Genomic DNA, 19,847 nt, shown 5'->3' on the forward strand with positions numbered 1-19,847 from the left:
ATTAGATGTAAAAGATTACTTCCCACTCCAGGAACCACACTGGAACCCGAATAGAACAGCTGAATTAAAGAAATTAAAAGGTTATCAAGAATGGATAGCAAAAGGGGTGGAAAGAGCTATTCCCAAGACCCTAAACTGGTCAGCTTTGTACGCAATAAGACAGGGTCCTTCCGAGTCACCATCCGAATTCCTGGATCGTCTGAGGGATGCAATGCGCCGTAACACATCGCTGGATCCTGAGACCGAGGTAGGGGTACAACAGCTGGTGTCTTTGTTTCTAGGACAATCCACAGGAGATATCAGACGTAAATTGCAGAAACTTCAGGGGCCAGAAGGGAGGAACCTGGAAACTCTATTGGATGCAGCTTGGAGGGTATTCAGTAATCGAGAAGAAGGTTACAAGCAAGGGATGAGGAAATTAGTAGCAGTAGTAAAAGAAGGGAATAGAGAAAAGCTTAGACAAGGACCCCCCAGACGAGGACCTCCCAGACAAGGCCCACCCCGGCTAGGTAGAGACCAATGCACGATTTGTGGGAGGTTTGGTCATTGGAAAAACGAGTGCCCAGAAAGAAGACAAGAAGACCACCAGAACAAGGGAAACCGAGGAAGGGGGAGGGTGGTTGCACATGTGAAAGAAGATTGAAGAGGACCGGGGGATTCCACCCTAGCAGATCCACTGGTTATAATGAAGCTAGGGGACAAAGAAAAAGAAATAGAATTTTTGGTGGATACGGGGGGCAGCATATTCAGTTTTAAATAAAGCTTTAATGCCTGTGGGGGATGACTATATTGTGGTACATGGAGCAACTGGCCAATCTGAAAAAGCTTATTTTTGTAAGCCATTGAAATATAAAATTGGGAAACAATGGGGTATTCACAAGTTTTTATATTTACCCAATTCTCCAAAGGCTCTCTTGGGAAGAGATTTATTAGAACAATTACAAGCAACCATTATTTTTAGGAATGGGGAAGTTATTCTGGAGGTAAATGACCAACAGTATGTAGAAATACTGAGCCTAATATTAACAACCAAAGACCCTGCAGAGGAAATTAGGGAAGAGATAATGAGCCAAGTGTTCCCAGGAGTCTGGGCAACAGATGTACCAGGGAGAGCCAAAAATGCAACCCCAATACAGATCAAACTCAAAGAAGGGAGACAACCAGTTAGAATTAAACAGTACCCCCTTAAAAGGGAAGACAGGGAAGGAATTGGCCCGATAATTGAAAAATTCTTGCAGTTGGGATTACTAAAAGAGTGCCAGTCTGATTTCAATACTCCTATCTTGCCTGTCCGTAAACCTGATGCGTCTTACCGGGTGGTACAGGATTTACGGGCTGTTAACAAGATAACTGAGGACCTCTATCCTGTGGTGGCAAACCCTTACACTCTGTTAACATGTTTAACACCAGAGCTAACTTGGTTTACCGTTTTAGATCTAAAGGATGCCTTCTTTTGCCTCCCTCTCCATGAAGCCAGCCAGAAAATTTTTGCATTCGAATGGGAAAGCCCTAAGAGTGGGCGCAAAACCCAGCTCACATGGACGGTGTTGCCTCAGGGATTTAAGAACAGTCCCACCCTGTTTGGAGAACAGCTCGCAAAAGACATAGAGTCCTGGGAAGCCCCACCAGGAGAAGGGAAGCTATTGCAGTACGTGGATGATCTAATAGCTACCCGAACAGAGGAAGCTTGCACAGCCTGGACGGTAAGCCTTTTAAACTTCCTGGGACTCCAAGGGTACAGGGTATCCAAGAAAAAGGCTCAGGTGGTGAAACAAAAAGTGATCTATCTGGGCTATGAAGTCAGTGCTGGGCAACGAACTTTGGAGCAAGATCACAAAGAAGCGATATGCCAAACCCCGAAACCCCAGACAGTGAAAGAGTTACGGACTTTTCTGGGGATGACAGGGTGGTGCAGACTGTGGATTTACAATTACGGGCTGGTCGTGAAACCACTATATGAACTCATTACAAAGGAAAGCAGAGATCTCCAGTGGACAAAGGAGGCCATGCGGGCCTTCAGCCAGCTGAAGAATGCCCTCATGTCAGCTCCAGCTCTAGGACTTCCAGACGTGAGTAAGCCATTCTTTCTATTTTCCCATGAGAAGCAAGGGATCGCCCTGGGAATACTAGCACAGGACCTGGTCCCATACCGACGGGCAGTTGCCTATTTCTCTAAGCAGCTAGATGCAGCAGCCAAAGGATGGCCTGAGTGCCTCAGAGCTGTTGCAGCAGTCGTGCTAAACATCCAGGAAGCACGCAAATTCACCTTGGGCCAGAGAATGACTGTGCTGGTGTCCCACACGGTGTCCGCGGTGCTGGAAGTGAAAGGTGGGCATTGGCTCTCCCCACAAAGGTTCCTGAAATATCAAGCCATCATGGTAGAACAAGATGATGTGGAAATAGTAGTAACTAACATTGTCAACCCAGCTTCCTTTCTCAGTGGAAATCAAGGGGAACCGGTACGCCATGATTGCCTGGAGACTATCGAAGCTACCTACTCCAGCCGCCCGGATCTAAAGGATACCCCTTTAGACAACACAGAGACCTGGTTTACTGATGGGAGCAGCTACGTCATCAGTGGAAAGCGACATGCTGGGTATGCAGTTACCACCTGCCGCGAGGTGATAGAATCCGGACCCCTGCCAACAAACACCTCTGCGCAGAAGGCTGAAATAATCGCCCTAACCTGCGCCTTAGAGATGGCAAAAGGAAAGAAAATAAACATCTATACAGACTCAAGGTATGCCTTGGGAGTTGTGCACGCACACGGGGCCATTTGGAAAGAAAGAGGACTGTTAAATTCGCATGGAAAGAACATCAAACATGCACAAGAAATAATGCAGCTGTTAGAAGCAGTCCAGCTACCTGAGAAGGTAGCAATCATGCACATAAGGGCGCATCAAAAGGTGAGCTCAGAATTGGAAGAAGGAAATGAACTGGCGGACAGAGAGGCAAAAGAAGCAGCAAAAGGTGAGGTAACAATAACTGGAGCCTTGATCCCAGATGGACAACTTTCCCTAGAGGGTAAGCCAACATATAATAAAAAAGACAGGAAATTGATTAAAGATGAAAGGGGAACATTTAACCAAGAGGGATGGGCTATCAATGCAGAAGGAAAAGTAGTTATTCCCTCTCATTTGCTATGGGCCGTAGTTAGAGAGGAACACCAGAAAACACACTGGGGAACAAATGCCTTATATAACTACTTAATTGGGAAAATTATTGCTAGAAACTTATACGAAACTGTTGTGCAAGTAACTCGACAGTGCAACCTTTGCCTCCAGACTAACCCCAGAAACACCCCCAAACCAAAAATGGGCCAGATTGGGAGAGGTCATGGGCCTGGACAGCAGTGGCAAATTGATTTCACAGAACTTCCAAGAAAAGGGGAGTACCGATATTTATTAGTGCTAACAGATACTTTTTCAGGATGGCCAGAAGCTTTTCCTACCAGGACCGCTAAGGCTCGAGAAGTAACCAAGGCGTTACTACAAGAAATAATACCGCGCTTCGGAGTTCCAGCCACAATATCCTCAGATAGGGGACCACATTTTATTTCAAGGGTGGTACAACAAACCAGCCGACATTTAGGCATAGACTGGGAACTCCACACTCCATACCATCCCCAGTCAAGTGGCCAAGTAGAGAAAATGAATCATTTGATTAAACAGCAAATTGTGAGATTAGGGCAAGAAGCTAACCTACCCTGGCCCCAATCTCTTCCACTTGCATTGTTACGAATTTGGACCAAGCCCAGAATTAAGGAAAAGTTAAGTCCCTTTGAAATACTCTATGGGAGACCATATGGGGTACAGAAAGGAATATCTACCCAAAGAGGGGAAGAGACACTAACCACCTACATGATTGCCTTAGATAAACAGCTTAGAGAAATTGGAAAACGTGGCTGGAACTCGAAGTCAAAGTTTGGATGGTCCTGTACATGACATTCAGCCTGGAGATTATGTATATGTTAAGTCTCTTACAGAAAAGACTCTGGAACCACAGTGGGAAGGACCATTCCAGGTGCTCCTCACCACTTACACCGCGATTAAGATCAGAGAACAGAGTGCCTGGATTCACCACACCCGAGTAAAGAAGGCTCCAGAGACCCCTTGGAAAGTGACCCCTGGGGATGATGAACTGAAATTGAAGTTCACCCGAACAAAATGAAAATGTCAGGGTGGCACGCAAGTATAACCCAGAAAATTGTTTTTCTCATAGTTATAATTGTAACCTTCAGCTGGGAAGTTATTCATAGGAGAGAGGACATATGGTCCCAAGCCTTTATGCAGGTTACTGGACTCATGGGGTGATATTCTGATATAAAAGATTTAAACCTGTTGACTGTAGTCATGCACGGAAACCAAATGTATACAAAGCAAGAATGGAAAAAACAAAGAACTTGGCAGCTCCAAGGGACTGTAGGAGAAAAAATCAAGATAGGATGCCGAATGGTTAACGGGACTACTCATAGAAAAGCAACCCAAATCAGTGTCTCAACTACTCCTACAGACAAACACCGTGAGATCTGTAGTTATTCAAGTGAAGCAGATTGTTGGTATAATTTTACATTGGTACAGACGGTGGAAGTGGTTTGTCTTTGGGGCCAAGACAGCAATGGACTCTCATTCAAATTCCAGATAAATGCCATGGCTAGGCCTACTACCCACTCTGACGATCAGATCCAAACCCAGGTCACATTACTTAAGTCTGAGCTGTTGGGGAAGATGAAACAGGAAAGCCTTATAAATATGATTGCCTGACAAAAGATTTTGGGAATATGAAAAATATAAGCGACATCGAAATGAAAGCCACTTTTGAAATACCAAGTCTTAGTTACTGAACAACTGGAAAACAATGGTATGGCCAACTGAAGGTAATCCCCTCTTGATTGAACAATACCCTCTGCTTGCAGGCAGGTCCAAGGGTCAGAGCAGACCCTACTAGCTCAGCAGAAGGGGTCCAAAGAGTAGTTTTTAGAAGTTAAGATGTAACACTCTATGGTAATATAAGAATAGGCTGTATGTAAATGCTATAGGATTTGTATCTTGTATTAGATTGGTTAGTGACAATTAGAATATTCAGTACAGAAGATGATTTATTGTATTGTAACCAAGACTTCATCATTCCACTCTTACACACTCTTACTACTTCTTCTTCACTCTCATTCCTCTCGCTCTCTCTCTCGTTACTTACCCGCTTACTCTCTTGCTCTCTCGGGCCTGCTCAGAGCTGCCAGCTGCAGCTCTGAGCAGTGCCCCTATACCTACGCCCTTTGCAATAAACCGCATGTTCCAAGATCTGACTTCAGAGATCTCTCGTCCCCGTCCGTCCCGACCATCCGACCCACACCAAAGTACCCGCACTGAGCCAAAAGTTTATGAGATTGGCCCTTATGTAGTGAGGAACACAGGCCAGCAATTACTGCTGTTTAATCCAGAATGTTCTCTTAAGCGTGTAGAACTACTAATGCAAATTAACATTTCTGAAATCCAACCAGCCTGCTCCCCTTTAATTCAAACATCCCTTGAAGGATGGACGGCCTGGCTGCAGAAGCAAACACCCCTCAAAGGCGGAATGCGGAGAGACCTGACTGGCATGCTGGGAACAGGACTGGGAGTCATAAATGGGATTGATTCAGAGATACTGATGAATAAATTGGCCACGGCGACCAGTGACCTGACCAAATTAAAACAGCCCCTACAATCCTCCCTCTTAGCATTAGGAAACAGCCAGTGGCAAGTCTCAAAAATACTCCCAGACCTTGCAAAAATCAGCCACCTGGACCACAAACTGATATTAAACACACTTGGCACAGCTCAAGACAACGTCTCATTAGCCCTTAGCTGCATACAAGCTCAATTATGGATGTAGTCCACAGCTTCCTTAATCATAAGGGAAGGTAATGAAGGTGTTTTCCCTATTGAAATCCGAGAGGCTGTTTGGAACAATGCTACTAAATTAGAAAGAAAGCTCCAATCCTGGTGGACCTTGGTAAATTTCACCTATGACCCAATGACTAACATAGCTACTGCCTTCGTGCTTACGATACGGAATGCCACAGTTTATGTAATTCATCCTATTGTTGCATTGGGATTAAACCATAAAGGGACAGTTTTTTACCCCTCTGAACATAGAGTATGGGCTCGGATGGTAGGAGAAAAAAGGCAAATGGTGAATTTAGAATCTTGCATCACACGGGAACAACAAGGATTTATCTGTGAAAGGAATACACTTGATGCTAAAGACATATGTCTTGATGCAGAACAAGGCATTTGTCACTTTGAGATCCACCCAGACACTTCACCAAAAACTGTACTTGTATATATTGGTCAAGGCTGTGTAGGCTTAAGAACTATCTGCACTTCTATGATAATAGATGACAATGTTATAAATGTAACTGCCAGGAATCACTCTAATTTTTGTATTTGTAATTTTGCCAAAATTGTTGGGTGTGACTTTTCATATTTAGCACCAGTTGTGTCTCATCAATTAATAAGGTCTAACTACACCATTTACCACAAATTGCTACCCACACCTATTGGGATGGACCTAACATTAGTAAAGCAATTAGTGAAACATCAGGACCTAATGGAGATTTTGAGAGAAATCCAAAGAAATGGGGAAAAGACCTTAATCACCGTCCATTATGGCACACAAGAAATCAGCAGAATCTTGCAAAGGGTAAAACGACGCAAGCCATAACTGGTGGGACTCGCTTTTCGGGTGGTCACCTACTGCCACAGGCATCCTAAATACGTTATGTCACCCCATCATTGTCTTACTAACCTTGGTTAGTGTCTGCCTCGTGCTGTGTCTCGGTTTTGAAAGACAGGTGTCTGCTAAGGAAGGCAGAAGCCCCCCCTTGAAGTGGCAGATATAACCCCTTTTCCCTCTAAGTTATTATATTTTGAAATCAAGGGCCTTTAGGCAAAGATGTGGGAAATAGGAATAACAGTTCTTTACTATATATATATATATATGTATATAACCAGTCAAACAAAACAACAACAACTATGGCAGTAACAGCAAACACAAACCCAGTCCCAGCCTCCTTGGCTGTCAGGCCCTTTCCCCTCGGGTGCAGTTCCGCTCGCAGCCGGCAGGGGCGCTGGCGGCTCCCGGTGAGCAGGGCAGATGCGATGGTTCCCCCGCGGCTGCAGGGGGCGCCCTGGAGCGAGCTCGGGAAACACGCGGCACCGGTGCCCTGGGATCCCGGGAAGGGATGGGACAAAGGCTTCACAAACCCCTGGGCAGCCAATCCCGGACTCTCAGGAACAGCAGGCTGGAACGGCAGGCTGGAACGGCAGGCTAGAACGGCAGGCTGGAGCGGCAGGGACGAACGCAAATCCCGGGTGGCAGACGAGATGTATCCAGATGGGAGAACCCCACGGAGGCCCAGGCAGGCAGGGCGAGCAGGGCTACAGCGTAGCGAAAGCTCGAAGCAGCAGCGGGGCAGGGCAGCCACAGCTCGGCCTCCAGCAGGGCAGGGAAAGCGGCTTTTGGGGTCCCGGCGTTGTTTCCAGCAGGAAGAAAGAACGGCCAAAAAGAAAGAAGCAGCAGCTCCTTTCTCTGCAGCTTCTCTCTCCGGACGCTCAGAGCAAACTGACCCCACACCCAGGTGTAGACAAAGGAGTAGCCAGGCCCGCCCCACCCCCCTTTTTGTCTTTCTTAAGTACAGCTATTTGTCCCCTAGCAACATGCATATGGGAGAAAATACCTTTAACAGAAAAAAAACTAAGACTAAACTGAAACCCTAACATGCTGTCTATCACGTTACTAATTTGGAACTATAGAGTACTCAAAAGGTTATCAGTTCTAACTACTTTGTCAAACGCACACGGAAAAACATTAAGGGATGCCTACCAAAAAATTCATTAGAAAAAGAATTTAAGTATTAGTAAAAGAATTTACTAGGCGAAGGGAAGCCTGGCGCAGGGACCGTGCGGCCCAGGCCACGTGCACCGAGCGCTCTGGGAGCAGCAGCGAGGCAGTTCCCGCGCGCGGGCGGAGCCACGCGAGCCGCAGTGTCGGCGGCGGAGCGAGGAGCGGCGGGAGCAGCGGGACCCGGCGGTGCCCACCCGGCCGCGCGCAGCGCGTGGTGGAGCGAGCCCCGGGAGCACCCGACCGAGAGGGGCGGCGCGCGGGCGGCGGCTGGCGGCGATGGTGGTGGAGCGGAGCCGCACCCAGCCGAGACGCGTGCTGGAGCAGGGCGCAGGGGGGTCGTCGCTCGGGGGCCCTGCCGAGACGTGGGTGCAGCGCCCGGCATCGGCAGCGAAGCTGCGACCAGAGGAGGCGACGCACAGAGAACTGAGCAGCGTGGCCTGGCCCGGCCCGCGCAGCCCCGAACGCGACCCCGGGAAGAGCGCGCGGGCACGAGCAGCACCGACAATTCCAACACGGGAGCAACCGAAGGAGAGAGCAAAGACACAGCGGGACAGAAAACAGCAGCCACTCGGAAAAAGATCATAGTACCTAAGATCTTAGGGATAGTAAAATGGTATAATGTTAAGCAAAATTATGGTTTTATAACAAGGTTTGACAACCAGCAAGACATATTCGTGCATAGAACTGCTATTAAAATAAATAACCCTGAAAAATGCATCCCAAGCTTGGGAGATGGAGAAGTCGTGGAATTCAAAATTATACGAGGTAGAAAAGGGTTACAAGCATTGCAGGTGACTGGGCCTGATGGTGTTCCTGTAAAAGGCAGTATATATGCAAAAAATCGTAGTCATGTTAGACAGTATCTCTATTGTAAGTCCCCCCTACAGTCTCCCTTTCCTAATCCCACCTTTCCCTTTTACCCTATGTCCTATTACCCCCAGTGTATTCCCAATCCGTTTTTTCATCCATGGTTTCCCTCACAAAACCATGCTTTTGCCAATTGTGTCCCCAAAAATCCTTTTCCAATGCCGAGTGGGGGATGAAAAGGGGGAGGGAAGAAGTTAAACCCTCTCCTGCCTCAGTTTCCCCACAAAGCATGCTCAGAGAGTCATGTCTCCCTTCTGTCAGCCCTAAGATGTTCCACAGAATCTGTTTGGACATTTAAAGACTCAGGAGGGTGGCTTGTTTTGTCTTGAAACTGTTCTTGTTATGTTTATCCAGTTGTTTTCATTCTCCTTTTATTAAAATAAAACGGGTGAGGTGTTGGGGTCCCTCCCCTGCCGTGTAGCCCTGGGAGAGGGGCCCTGAGGGCACAGACACGGGGCTTCCCTGTCCCTGCTCAGCCTCATTCCCATTGGTTGGTTTGTGTTCCCTGCGCGGGCAGAAGGACCCTTGGTCCAGTGACTGTAACAGTTCCTCAGCAGAGCCCCGGCCATGCGGCTGGAGAAATAAACATCTCTGAAACATCTAGCAAGAATCTGTCTGTCCAAAGATATTTCCACGGGACTCCTGGTTTGGTATACGCATGTTGCAGTATCCCCACTGCAACAAAAGACTCCACTACCAGAATAAGTAGTAAAGTAGGTGTGTTTATTCCAGCGCTGGGACACATGGGTGATAGCTCCTCCAAAGCCATGCCCGCCGACAGCTGCATTCAGCTTGGTATTTATCGGGTTACAAGTTCCATATTCATTAAGTTTCCCAATACACTTATACATATTCATTACCTGGCTCCGCCTAGCCTCGCTTCGTATTATAATGAACCCAAAAGTCATTTACATCCACGTTGCGCTTGTGCAGTGTTGTCTGGTGGTCGTGGGCAGGGGTCTCCGAGATGAAATAAGAGTCTTCCTCAGATAAGTAAAGGGTCTTCCTCATCCTGAACTTTTCGCCTTTCCTCCCTGCGCATGCTCTTTATGCCCCTGGCCCAAGCCCAAACTTCAAGACTGGTTTGAGCTAGTTTTAGGTTAAAAACAGGATTCCTTCGCCTTATCAGTAGTCTCTTATCCTCTCTTCCTGCTTTGGTATGCACCATAAGTGCTGAGCAAGCTATATGCATTGCTTCTAACAAACCAATTCTTAATAAATCACTTAACCTCTGCTTCCCCATTCCCCTGATTCAGTCCCCCCTTTTCTAAAGAGTTAGTAAATTCTTTTACTAATACATAGATTCTTTTCCTAATTATTTTTTTCAGTAGGCATCCCTTAATGCTTTTCCATGTGTGTTTGACAAAGTAGTTAAAACTGATAACCTTTTGAGTACTCTATAGTTCCAAATAAGCAACATGATAGACAGCACGAGGCAGGTGCAAACCAAGGTTAATAAGACAATGATGGGGTGACATAATGTATTTAGGATGCCTATTGCGGTAGGTGACCACCCGAAAAGCGAGTCCCACCAGTTATGGCTTGCATCTTGTTTTACCCTTTGCAAGATTCTGCTGATTTCTTGTGTGTCATGATGGATGGTGATTAAGGTCTTTTTCCCGTTTCTTTGGATTTCTTCTAAAATCTCCATTAGGTCCTGATGTTTCACTAATTGCTTTACTAATGTTAGGTCCATCCCAATAGGTGTGGGTAGCAATTTATGGTATATGGTGTAGTTAGACCTTATTAATTGATGAGACACGACCGGTGCTAAATACGAAAAGTCACACCCAACAATCTTGGTAAAATTACAGATACAAAAATTAGAGTGATTCCTGGCAGCTACATTTATATTACTGTCATCTATCATCATAGAAGGGCAGACGGTTCTTAAGCCTACACAGCCTTGACCAATATATACAAGTACAGTTTTTGGTGAAGTGTGTGGGTGGATCTCAAAGTGACAAATGCCTTGTTCTGCATCAAGACATATGTCTTTAGCATCAAGCATATTACTTTCACAGATAAATCCTTGTTGTTCCCGTGTGATGCAAGATTCTAAATTCACCATTTGCCTTTTTTCTCCTACCATCCGAGCCCATACTCTATGTTCAGAGGGGTAAAAAACTGTTCCTTCATAGTTTAGTCCCAATGCAACAATAGGATGAATTACATCAACTGTGGCATTCCGTATCGTAAGCACGAAGGCAGTAGCTATGTTAGTCATTGGGTCATAGGTGAAATTTACCAAGGTCCACCAGGATTGGAGCTTTCTTTCTAATTTAGTAGCATTGTTCCAAACCGCCTCTCGGATTTCAATAGGGAAAACACCTTCATTACCTTCTCTTATAATTAAGGAAGCTGTGGACTACATCCATAATTGAGCTTGTATGCAGCTAAGGGCTAATGAGACGTTGTCTTGAGCTGTGCCAAGTGTGTTTAATATCAGTTTGTGGTCCAGGTTGCTGATTTTTGCAAGGTCTGGGAGTATTTTTGAGACTTGCCACTGGCTGTTTCCCAATGCTAATAGGGAAGATTGTAGGGACTGTTTTAATTTGGTCAGGTCACTGGTTGCCGTGGCCAATTTATTCATCAGTATCTCTGAATCAATCCCATTTATGACTCCCAGTCCTGTTCCCAGCATGCCAGTCAGGTCTCTCCGCATTCTGCCCTTGAGGGGGGTTTGCTTCTGCAGCCAGGCCGTCCACCCTTCAAGGGATGTTTGAATTAAAGGGGAGCAGGCTGGTTGGATTTCAGAAATGTTAATTTGCATTAGTAGTTCTACACACTGAAGAGACCACTCTGGATTAAACAGCAGTAATTGCTGGCCTGTGTTCCTTACTACATAAGGGCCAATCTCATAAACCTTTGGCTCAGATTTAAGTGATGTGACCTGGGTTTGGATCCGATTGCCAGCGTAGGTCGTAGTAGGGCTAGCCATGGTATTAATCTGGAATTTGAAGGAGAGCCCATTACTGTCCTGGCCCCAAAGACAAACTACTTCAACGGTCTGTACTAATGTAAAATTATACCAACAATCTGCTTCACTTGAATGACTACAGATTTCATTATGTTTGTCTGTAGGAGTAGCTGAGACACTGATTTGGGTTGCTTTTCTATGAGTAGTTCCATTAATCATTCGGCATCTTATCTTGATTTTTTTCTCCTACAGTTCCCTGGAGCTGCCAAGTTCTTTGTTTTTCCCATTCTTGCTTTGTATACACTTGGTTTCCGTGCATGACCACAGTCAACAGGTTTAAATTTTTCAAATCGGAATATTTCCCCATGAGTCCAGTAACCCGCATAAAGGCTTGGGACCATGCGTCTTCTCTCCTATGAATAACTTCCCAACTGGAGGTTACAATTATGACTGTGAAAAAAAACAATTTTCTGGGTTATACTTGCGTGCCACCCTAACATTTTCATTTTGTTCGGGTAAACTTCAATTTCAGTTCATCATCCCCAGGGGTCACTTTCCAAGGGGTCTCTGGAGCCTTCTTTACTCGGGTGTGGTGAATCCAGGCACTCTGTTCTCTGATCTTAATCGTGGTGTAAGTGGTGAGAAGCACCTGGAATGGTCCTTCCCACTGTGGTTCCAGAGTCTTTTCTGTAAGAGACTTAACATATACATAATCTCCAGGCTGAATGTCATGTACAGGACCAGCCAAGCTTCGACTTTGGGTTCCAGCCACATGTTTTCCAATTTCTCTAAGCTGTTTATCTAAAGCAATCATATAGGTAGCTAGCGTCTCTTCCCCTCTTTGGGTAGATATTCCTTTCTGTACCCCATATGGTCTCCCATAAAGTATTTCGAAGGGACTTAACTTTTCCTTAATTCTGGGCTTGGTCCGAATTCATAACAACGCAAGTGGAAGAGATTGGGGCCAGGGTAGGTTAGCTTCTTGCCCTAATCTCACAATTTGCTGTTTAATCAAATGGTTCATTTTCTCTACTTGGCCACTTGACTGGGGATGGTATGGAGTGTGGAGTTCCCAGTCTATGCCTAAATGTCGGCTGGTTTGTCGTACCACCCTTGAAATAAAATGTGGTCCCCTATCTGAGGATATTGTGGCCGGAACTCCGAAGCGCAGTATTATTTTTGTAGTAGTGCTTTGGTTACTTCTCGAGCCTTAGCGGTCCTGGTAGGAAAAGCTTCTGACCATCCTGAAAAGGTATCTGTCAGCACCAGTAAATATTGATACCCCCCTTTTCTTGGAAGTTCCGTAAAATCAATTTGCCACTGCTGTCCAGGCCCATGGCCCCTCCCAGTGTGGCCCATTTTTGGTTTGGGGGTTGTAGGAGCTTGGGTGGGGTCGGACGGTCGGGACAGACGGAGACGAGAGATCTCAGAAGTCAGATCTTGGAACATGCGGTTAATTGCAAAGGGCGTGGGTATAGGGGCACTGCTTAGAGCTGCAGCTGGCAGCTCGGAGCAGGCCCAGGAGAGCAAGAGAGTAAGCGGGTAAGTAAAGAGAGAGAGAGAGCGAGAGGAATGAGAGTGAAGAAGTAGTATGTGAAGTCCTGGTTACAATACAATAAATCATCTTCTGTACTGAATATTCTAATTGTCACTAACCAATCTAATACAAGATACAAATCCTATAGCATTTACATACAGCCTATAAGAGTTCTTATATTACCATAGAGTGTTACATCTTAACTTCTAAAAACTACTCTTTGGACCCCTTCTGCTGAGCTAGTAGGGTCTGCTCTGACCCTTGGACCTGCCTGCAAGCAGAGGGTATTGTTCAATCAAGAGGGGATTACCTTCAGTTGGCCATACCATTGTTTTCCAGTTGTTCAGTAACTAAGACTTGGTATTTCAAAAGGTGGCTTTCATTTCGATGTCGCTTATAGTTTTCATATTCCCAAAATCTTTTGTCAGGCAATCATATTTATAAGGCTTTCCTGTTTCATCTTCCCCAACAGGGGGTATTTTTGGGATTAGTCTGGAGGCAAAGGTTGCACTGTCGAGTTACTTGCACAACAGTTTCGTATAAGTTTCTAGCAATAATTTTCCCAATTAAGTAGTTATATAGGCATCTGCTCCCCAGTGTGTTTTCTGGTGCTCCTCTCTAACTACGGCCCATAGCAAATGAGAGGGAATAACCAATTTTCCTTCTGCAGTGATAGCCCATCCCTCTTGGTTAAATGTTCCCCTTTCATCTTTAATCAATTTCTTGTCTTTTTTATTATATGTTGGCTTACCCTCTAGGGAAAGTTGTCCATCTGGGATCAAGGCTCCAGTTATTGTTACCTCACCTTTTGCTGCTTCTTTTGCCTCTCTGTCCGCCAGTTCATTTCCTTCTTCCAATTCTGAGCTCACCTTTTGATGCGCCCTTATGTGCATGATTGCTACCTTCTCAGGTAGCTGGACTGCTTCTAACAGCTGCATTATTTCTTGTGCATGTTTGATGTTCTTTCCATGCGAATTTAACAGTCCTCTTTCTTTCCAAATGGCCCCGTGTGCGTGCACAACTCCAAAGGCATACCTTGAGTCTGTATAGATGTTTATTTTCTTTCCTTTTGCCATCTCTAAGGCGCAGGTTAGGGCGATTATTTCAGCCTTCTGCGCAGAGGTGTTTGTTGGCAGGGGTCCGGATTCTATCACCTCGCGGCAGGTGGTAACTGCATACCCAGCATGCCGCTTTCCACTGATGACGTAGCTGCTCCCATCAGTAAACCAGGTCTCTGTGTTGCTTAAAGGGATATCCTTTAGATCCGGGCGGCTGGAGTAGGTAGCTTCGATAGTCTCCAGGCAATCATGGCGTACCGGTTCCCCTTGATTTCCACTGAGAAAGGAAGCTGGGTTGACAATGTTAGTTACTACTATTTCCACATCATCTTGTTCTACCATGATGGCTTGATATTTCAGGAACCTTTGTGGGGAGAGCCAATGCCCACCTTTCACTTCCAGCACCGCGGACACCGTGTGGGACACCAGCACAGTCATTCTCTGGCCCAAGGTGAATTTGCGTGCTTCCTGGATGTTTAGCACGACTGCTGCAACAGCTCTGAGGCACCCAGGCCATCCTTTGGCTGCTGCATCTAGCTGCTTAGAGAAATAGGCAACTGCCCGTCGGTATGGGACCAGGTCCTGTGCTAGTATTCCCAGGGCGATCCCTTGCTTCTCATGGGAAAATAGAAAGAATGGCTTACTCACGTCTGGAAGTCCTAGAGCTGGAGCTGACATGAGGGCATTCTTCAGCTGGCTGAAGGCCCGCATGGCCTCCTTTGTCCACTGGAGATCTCTGCTTTCCTTTGTAATGAGTTCATATAGTGGTTTCACGACCAGCCCGTAATTGTAAATCCACAGTCTGCACCACCCTGTCATCCCCAGAAAAGTCCGTAACTCTTTCACTGTCTGGGGTTTCGGGGTTTGGCATATCGCTTCTTTGCGATCTTGCCCCAAAGTTCGTTGCCCAGCACTGACTTCATAGCCCAGATAGATCACTTTTTGTTTCACCACCTGAGCCTTTTTCTTGGATACCCTGTACCCTTGGAGTCCCAGGAAGTTTAAGAGGCTTACCGTCCAGGCTGTGCAAGCTTCTTCTGTTTGGGTAGCTATTAGGAGATCATCCACGTACTGCAATAGCTTCCCTTCTCCTGGTGGGGCTTCCCAGGACTCTATGTCTTTTGCGAGCTGTTCTCCAAACAGGGTGGGACTGTTCTTAAATCCCTGAGGCAACACCGTCCATGTGAGCTGGGTTTTGCGCCCACTCTTAGGGCTTTCCCATTCGAATGCAAAAATTTTCTGGCTGGCTTCATGGAGAGGGAGGCAAAAGAAGGCATCCTTTAGATCTAAAACGGTAAACCAAGTTAGCTCTGGTGTTAAACATGTTAACAGAGTGTAAGGGTTTGCCACCACAGGATAGAGGTCCTCAGTTATCTTGTTAACAGCCTGTAAATCCTGTACCACCCGGTAAGAACCATCAGGTTTATGGACAGGCAGGATAGGAGTATTGAAATCAGACTGGCACTCTTTTAGTAATCCCATCCGTAAGAATTTTTCAATTATTGGGCCAATTCCTCTGCCAAGTCTCGAGCTGTTTTCAAAACTAGCTGTCTTTCTGTCTCTGTTAGTCCACCCAATAGTAATTGTATATCAGCCCAATCTGGATTATGCTGTTTGATTATAAGTTGCAAGCGCTCAGCAGTGCCTGCTGGATCACTTGGGTAATTTTTGGCAACGTTATACCATGCATCTAGGTCAGCAGTAAAGAAAGATACTCTAATTAACATTGTATCCCCATCAGGTGCCACTGCCTCTCTCAGAGGTGCCATCAGTACCTCTTTCCTGGTTCGGGATGAGACAGGACTGTCCGGGGGAGAGGAGGTTGGCGTTGGTGTTCCTTCCGAGTCCGCATCCTCTTCCTGTCTCCTAAGGGGAGGCTTAAGCAAATTGGTTAATTCATCATCATCTTGTCCCTGAGCTGCTGCTTGATAGACTTTGTCTGACCTTGTGCATCTCTGGCCTATGCTGCATGATGAGCAGCATCGTTTAATTCTTCTTCGGGCCTTATTATTTTCTTTTTCCAGAGCTAACACCATAGGATCACTGGGGGGTTTGATTCCACAATCTCTCTGCCATTCAGGGTGTTTTCAGAGAGAAAAAAATGCGTCAGCGTAGGAAACTTCTTCCCATTTACCTTCCCGCCTCAGAAACAGCATTAACTGAAGCAAGGTATTATAATCTAAAGTTCCATTAGATGGCCATTTGGCTTCATTTCCTAATTTATACAGTGGCCACCACTGGGTACAATATTTTATAAGGGTTCTTTTATTTTCTGTGCCTCCAGCTACTACTATCTCCTTCCAATGTGCCAGAATACAGCCGAGCGGGCTTGCTCTGGGGATTTCCTTACTTTGTCTGGTTCCCATCCCATTCAGAGTTTGAGTTTACTCAAATACTGTGCCACCCCCTTCGGGTCACCTGTATAGTGTTGTTGGGGTTTTAGTTTAGTCTGGTTTTTTTTTTTTTTTTTTTTTTTCCCTGTTAAAGGAATTTTCTCCCATATGCATGTTGCTAGGGGACAAATAGCTGTACTTAAGAAAGACAAAAGGGGAGTGGGGTGGACCTGGCTACTCCTTTGTCTACACCTGGGTGTGGAGTCAGTTCGCTCTGAGCTTCCAGAGAGAGAAGCTGCAGAGAAAGGAGCTGCTGCTTCTTTCTTTTTGGCCGTTCTTTCTTTCTGCTGGAAGCAACGCCGGGACCCCAAAAGCCGCTTTCCCTGCCCTGCTGGAGACCGGGCTGTGGCTGCCCTGCCCTGCTGCTGCTTCGAGCTTTCGCTACGCTGTAGCCCTGCTCGCCCTGCCTGCCTGGGCCTCCGTGGGGTTCTCCCATCTGGATACATCTCGCCTGCCACCCGGGATTTGCGTCCGTCCCTGCCGTTCCAGCCTGCTGTTCCTGAGAGCCCGGGGTCAGCTGCCCAGGGGTTTGTGAAGCCTTTGTTCCATCCCTTCCCGGGATCCCGGGGCACCAGAGCCGCGGGTTTCCCGAGCTCGCTCCAGAGCGCCCCCTGCAGCCGCGGGGGAACCATCGCACCTGCCCTGCTCACCGGGAGCCGCCAGCGCCCCTGCCGGCTGCGAGTGGAACTGCACCCGAGGGGAAATAGCCTGACAGCCGAGAAGGCTGGCACTGGGTTTGTGATTGTTTGCTGTTACTGCCATAGTTGTTGTTGTTTTTGTTTGACTGGTTATACACATATATATATATATATATATAGAGTAAAGAACTGTTATTCCTATTTCCCACATCTTTGCCTAAAGGCCCTTGATTTCAAAATATAATAACTTGGAGGGAAAAGGGGTTATATCTGCCACTTCAAGGGGGGCCTCTGCCTTCCTTAGCAGACACCTGTCTTTCAAAACCGAGACAAGTGTATAGGTCACTCTTTATAAGTTCTCTTGTGCCTTCTGCCAAGCCTGCTTTGCTGCTGCTGTTTCTACCTCTGTCCCCTAGTTTTATCTCGATTCCACCCAAAATTTTTTTTTTTTTTCCCCTCACACTCTCTCACAGTTCTTTCCCAATTTTCTTCCCGAACCTCCCAAATCTCAGGTACCAAATGCAACTTCCCACACACAATCCTTAAAATCTCAGGCTCAAAATCAGCTTCAGAGTACCTCTAATAGCACTGAGAACACAGGCTCTGCCGTCTGGCAGAAGAGCAGTATCACTTCCTCGTACAAACTTTACACTGTATTAATACCCATGCAACCTGCCATCCTCCCGTTGAATAAAAGGTTCTGATACATCCACAAAAACAAGTTATTCCACGTACTCTTTCAAACTCTAAATTCTCTGCCACTAATCTTTCTGCAGAGGTTCTCCCAGCCACGATTCCAAATTCAACAAGCAAGCACTCCCCGCCAAACAAATGTCTCAATATCACACTCTCAAACGACACACGGCAACACGCACACTCCCGTTTTACAAACGAATAGGCGACCTAATACACATCTACACACATAAAAGCAGTCCGACAACAACCAATATCTACACAGACATATAAGCAACACAACAACATTCAAAACAGCTACTAGTAGCAAAAATGTTCGCAACACTCGCTTGTAATAGTTTCAGGGTCCCGCTTATATTTTCCGACACAGTAACAAGTTTCGGTGGGACCCCCCCTTGGAATCACCCGATCCGCTCCCAGGATCACTAGCGGCCGCCCTATCGGTCGGCGATTCCCCCTTGCCGGCTCCGGTAGCCAGTTGCTTGCAAGCCACACCTTTACCCTCACAGGGACTGCGCTGAACGTGGGACGTCTCCTTGCGGCTTACCAGCAGCCCTGGCCACGCGTACGACTTATAGGCACCCTAAATGCAAAACATACCGTTTATCCGCAATTCCAGCAGGTCGTTGTCTGTCCGCCGCAGTGAGCAAGCCAAGGGACGGAGATCCTCCAGGAAAGCCCTGGGGCGCGCCTAGGACATCCGCTCCTCAGCCAATCCTGCAGCCGGACAGAGTTTCTCCTGGCTGCTCGCCAAATGATGAGCTGAAAGGACTCCACTACTAAATAAGTAGTAAAGTAGGTATGTTTATTCCAGCGCTGGGACGCACGGGGAATAGCTCCTCCAAAATCATGTGTGCCGACAGCTGCATTCAGCTCGGTATTTATCAGGTTACAAGTTCCATATTCATTAAGTTTCTCAACACGCCTATACATATTCATCACCTAGCCCCGCCCAGCCTCACTTCGTATTATAATGAACCCAAAAGTCATTTACATCCGCGTTGCGCTTGCACAGTGTTGTTTGGTGGTTATGGTAGGGGCCTTCCGAGGGTCTTTTTGATGAAGTCAGGAGTCTTCCTCCTCCTGAACTTTTCACCTTTCTTCCCTGCGCATGCTCTTTTATACCCCTGGCCTGGGTTTAAGCTTTGAGACTGGTTTGAGCTAGTTTTGGGTTGAGCGCAGGATGTCTGTCTGAGACTCCCCCTGGTCTTATCAGTGGTCTCTTATCTTTTCTTCCTGCTCTGGTATGCTGACCAAGCTAGATGCATTGTTCCTAACAAACTAATCCTTCTGCTCCCCATCCCCCTGATTCACTGGCAGTGTTGTAATTATTCCAAACTTGGCGTTCAATGTTTATTCTGCTGACAGACCTTAACTGTGGCAGCAGAGCTGGCTTGTCTGTCTTGGTGGCGAGTGGAGGAGAGATATCCGAAGTGGACCCCACTGACCGGGCTCCAGGGGCGCATGGTGGTGGATCTGAAAAAACCCCTCCGGGTCCACGGGCGGAGCCTTCCCCGGAGCCTGCACCGGGTCACCCTGCGCAGTCACAGGGCTCCGCGCCCCCCAAGGACCCCGCACCGACAGATGAACTGGTGGGGGTGTCGGGGCAGCAAGAGGGCGTGCAGCCCGCCTTGCCATTTGGCTCAGCAGCGGCCACGGCTTATCCGGGGCTGCGGGTCAGCGGTCTAGCCTCTTGGACCCCCATGGCGGCTTCTAGCCCGTCTGCACATGCATCTGCTGTGCTGAGAATGCCCGGATGTACCTTCTTGCCCCGTGTAGCCCCCGGCAATGTTGCGCATCCGTCTGCTGCACCGAGAATGCCCGGGTGCGGCCCATCGCCCTCCGTAGTGCCAG

General features: G+C 47.0%; 1 protein-coding gene across 1 annotated transcript; it reads right to left on the reverse strand.

Moving 5' to 3' along the window:
* Window positions 1-11,258: 11,258 nt before the first annotated feature.
* Window positions 11,259-15,649, reverse strand: LOC116437463. Its single transcript, XM_032095105.1, has 2 exons — window positions 13,963-15,649; window positions 11,259-12,371 (listed from the first exon to the last, which is right to left on the reverse strand). Exons 1-2 carry the CDS (start codon window positions 15,086-15,088, stop codon window positions 12,295-12,297), a joined length of 1,203 nt encoding a protein of 400 aa, XP_031950996.1. The 5' UTR covers window positions 15,089-15,649; the 3' UTR covers window positions 11,259-12,294.
* Window positions 15,650-19,847: the final 4,198 nt, after the last annotated feature.

This window comes from Corvus moneduloides, chromosome W (assembly GCF_009650955.1).
Source record: "Corvus moneduloides isolate bCorMon1 chromosome W, bCorMon1.pri, whole genome shotgun sequence".
NCBI lineage: Eukaryota > Metazoa > Chordata > Aves > Passeriformes > Corvidae > Corvus > Corvus moneduloides.

Coding starts and splice junctions, on each gene's coding strand:
- LOC116437463 (XM_032095105.1), bottom strand. CDS start 15,088: ATGACAGGGTGGTGCAGACTGTGGATTTACAATTACGGGCTGGTCGTG. Junction 12,372..13,962: donor TGGACAACTTTCCCTAGAGG/GTAAGCCAACAT, acceptor GTATATGTTAAG/TCTCTTACAGAAAAGACTCT.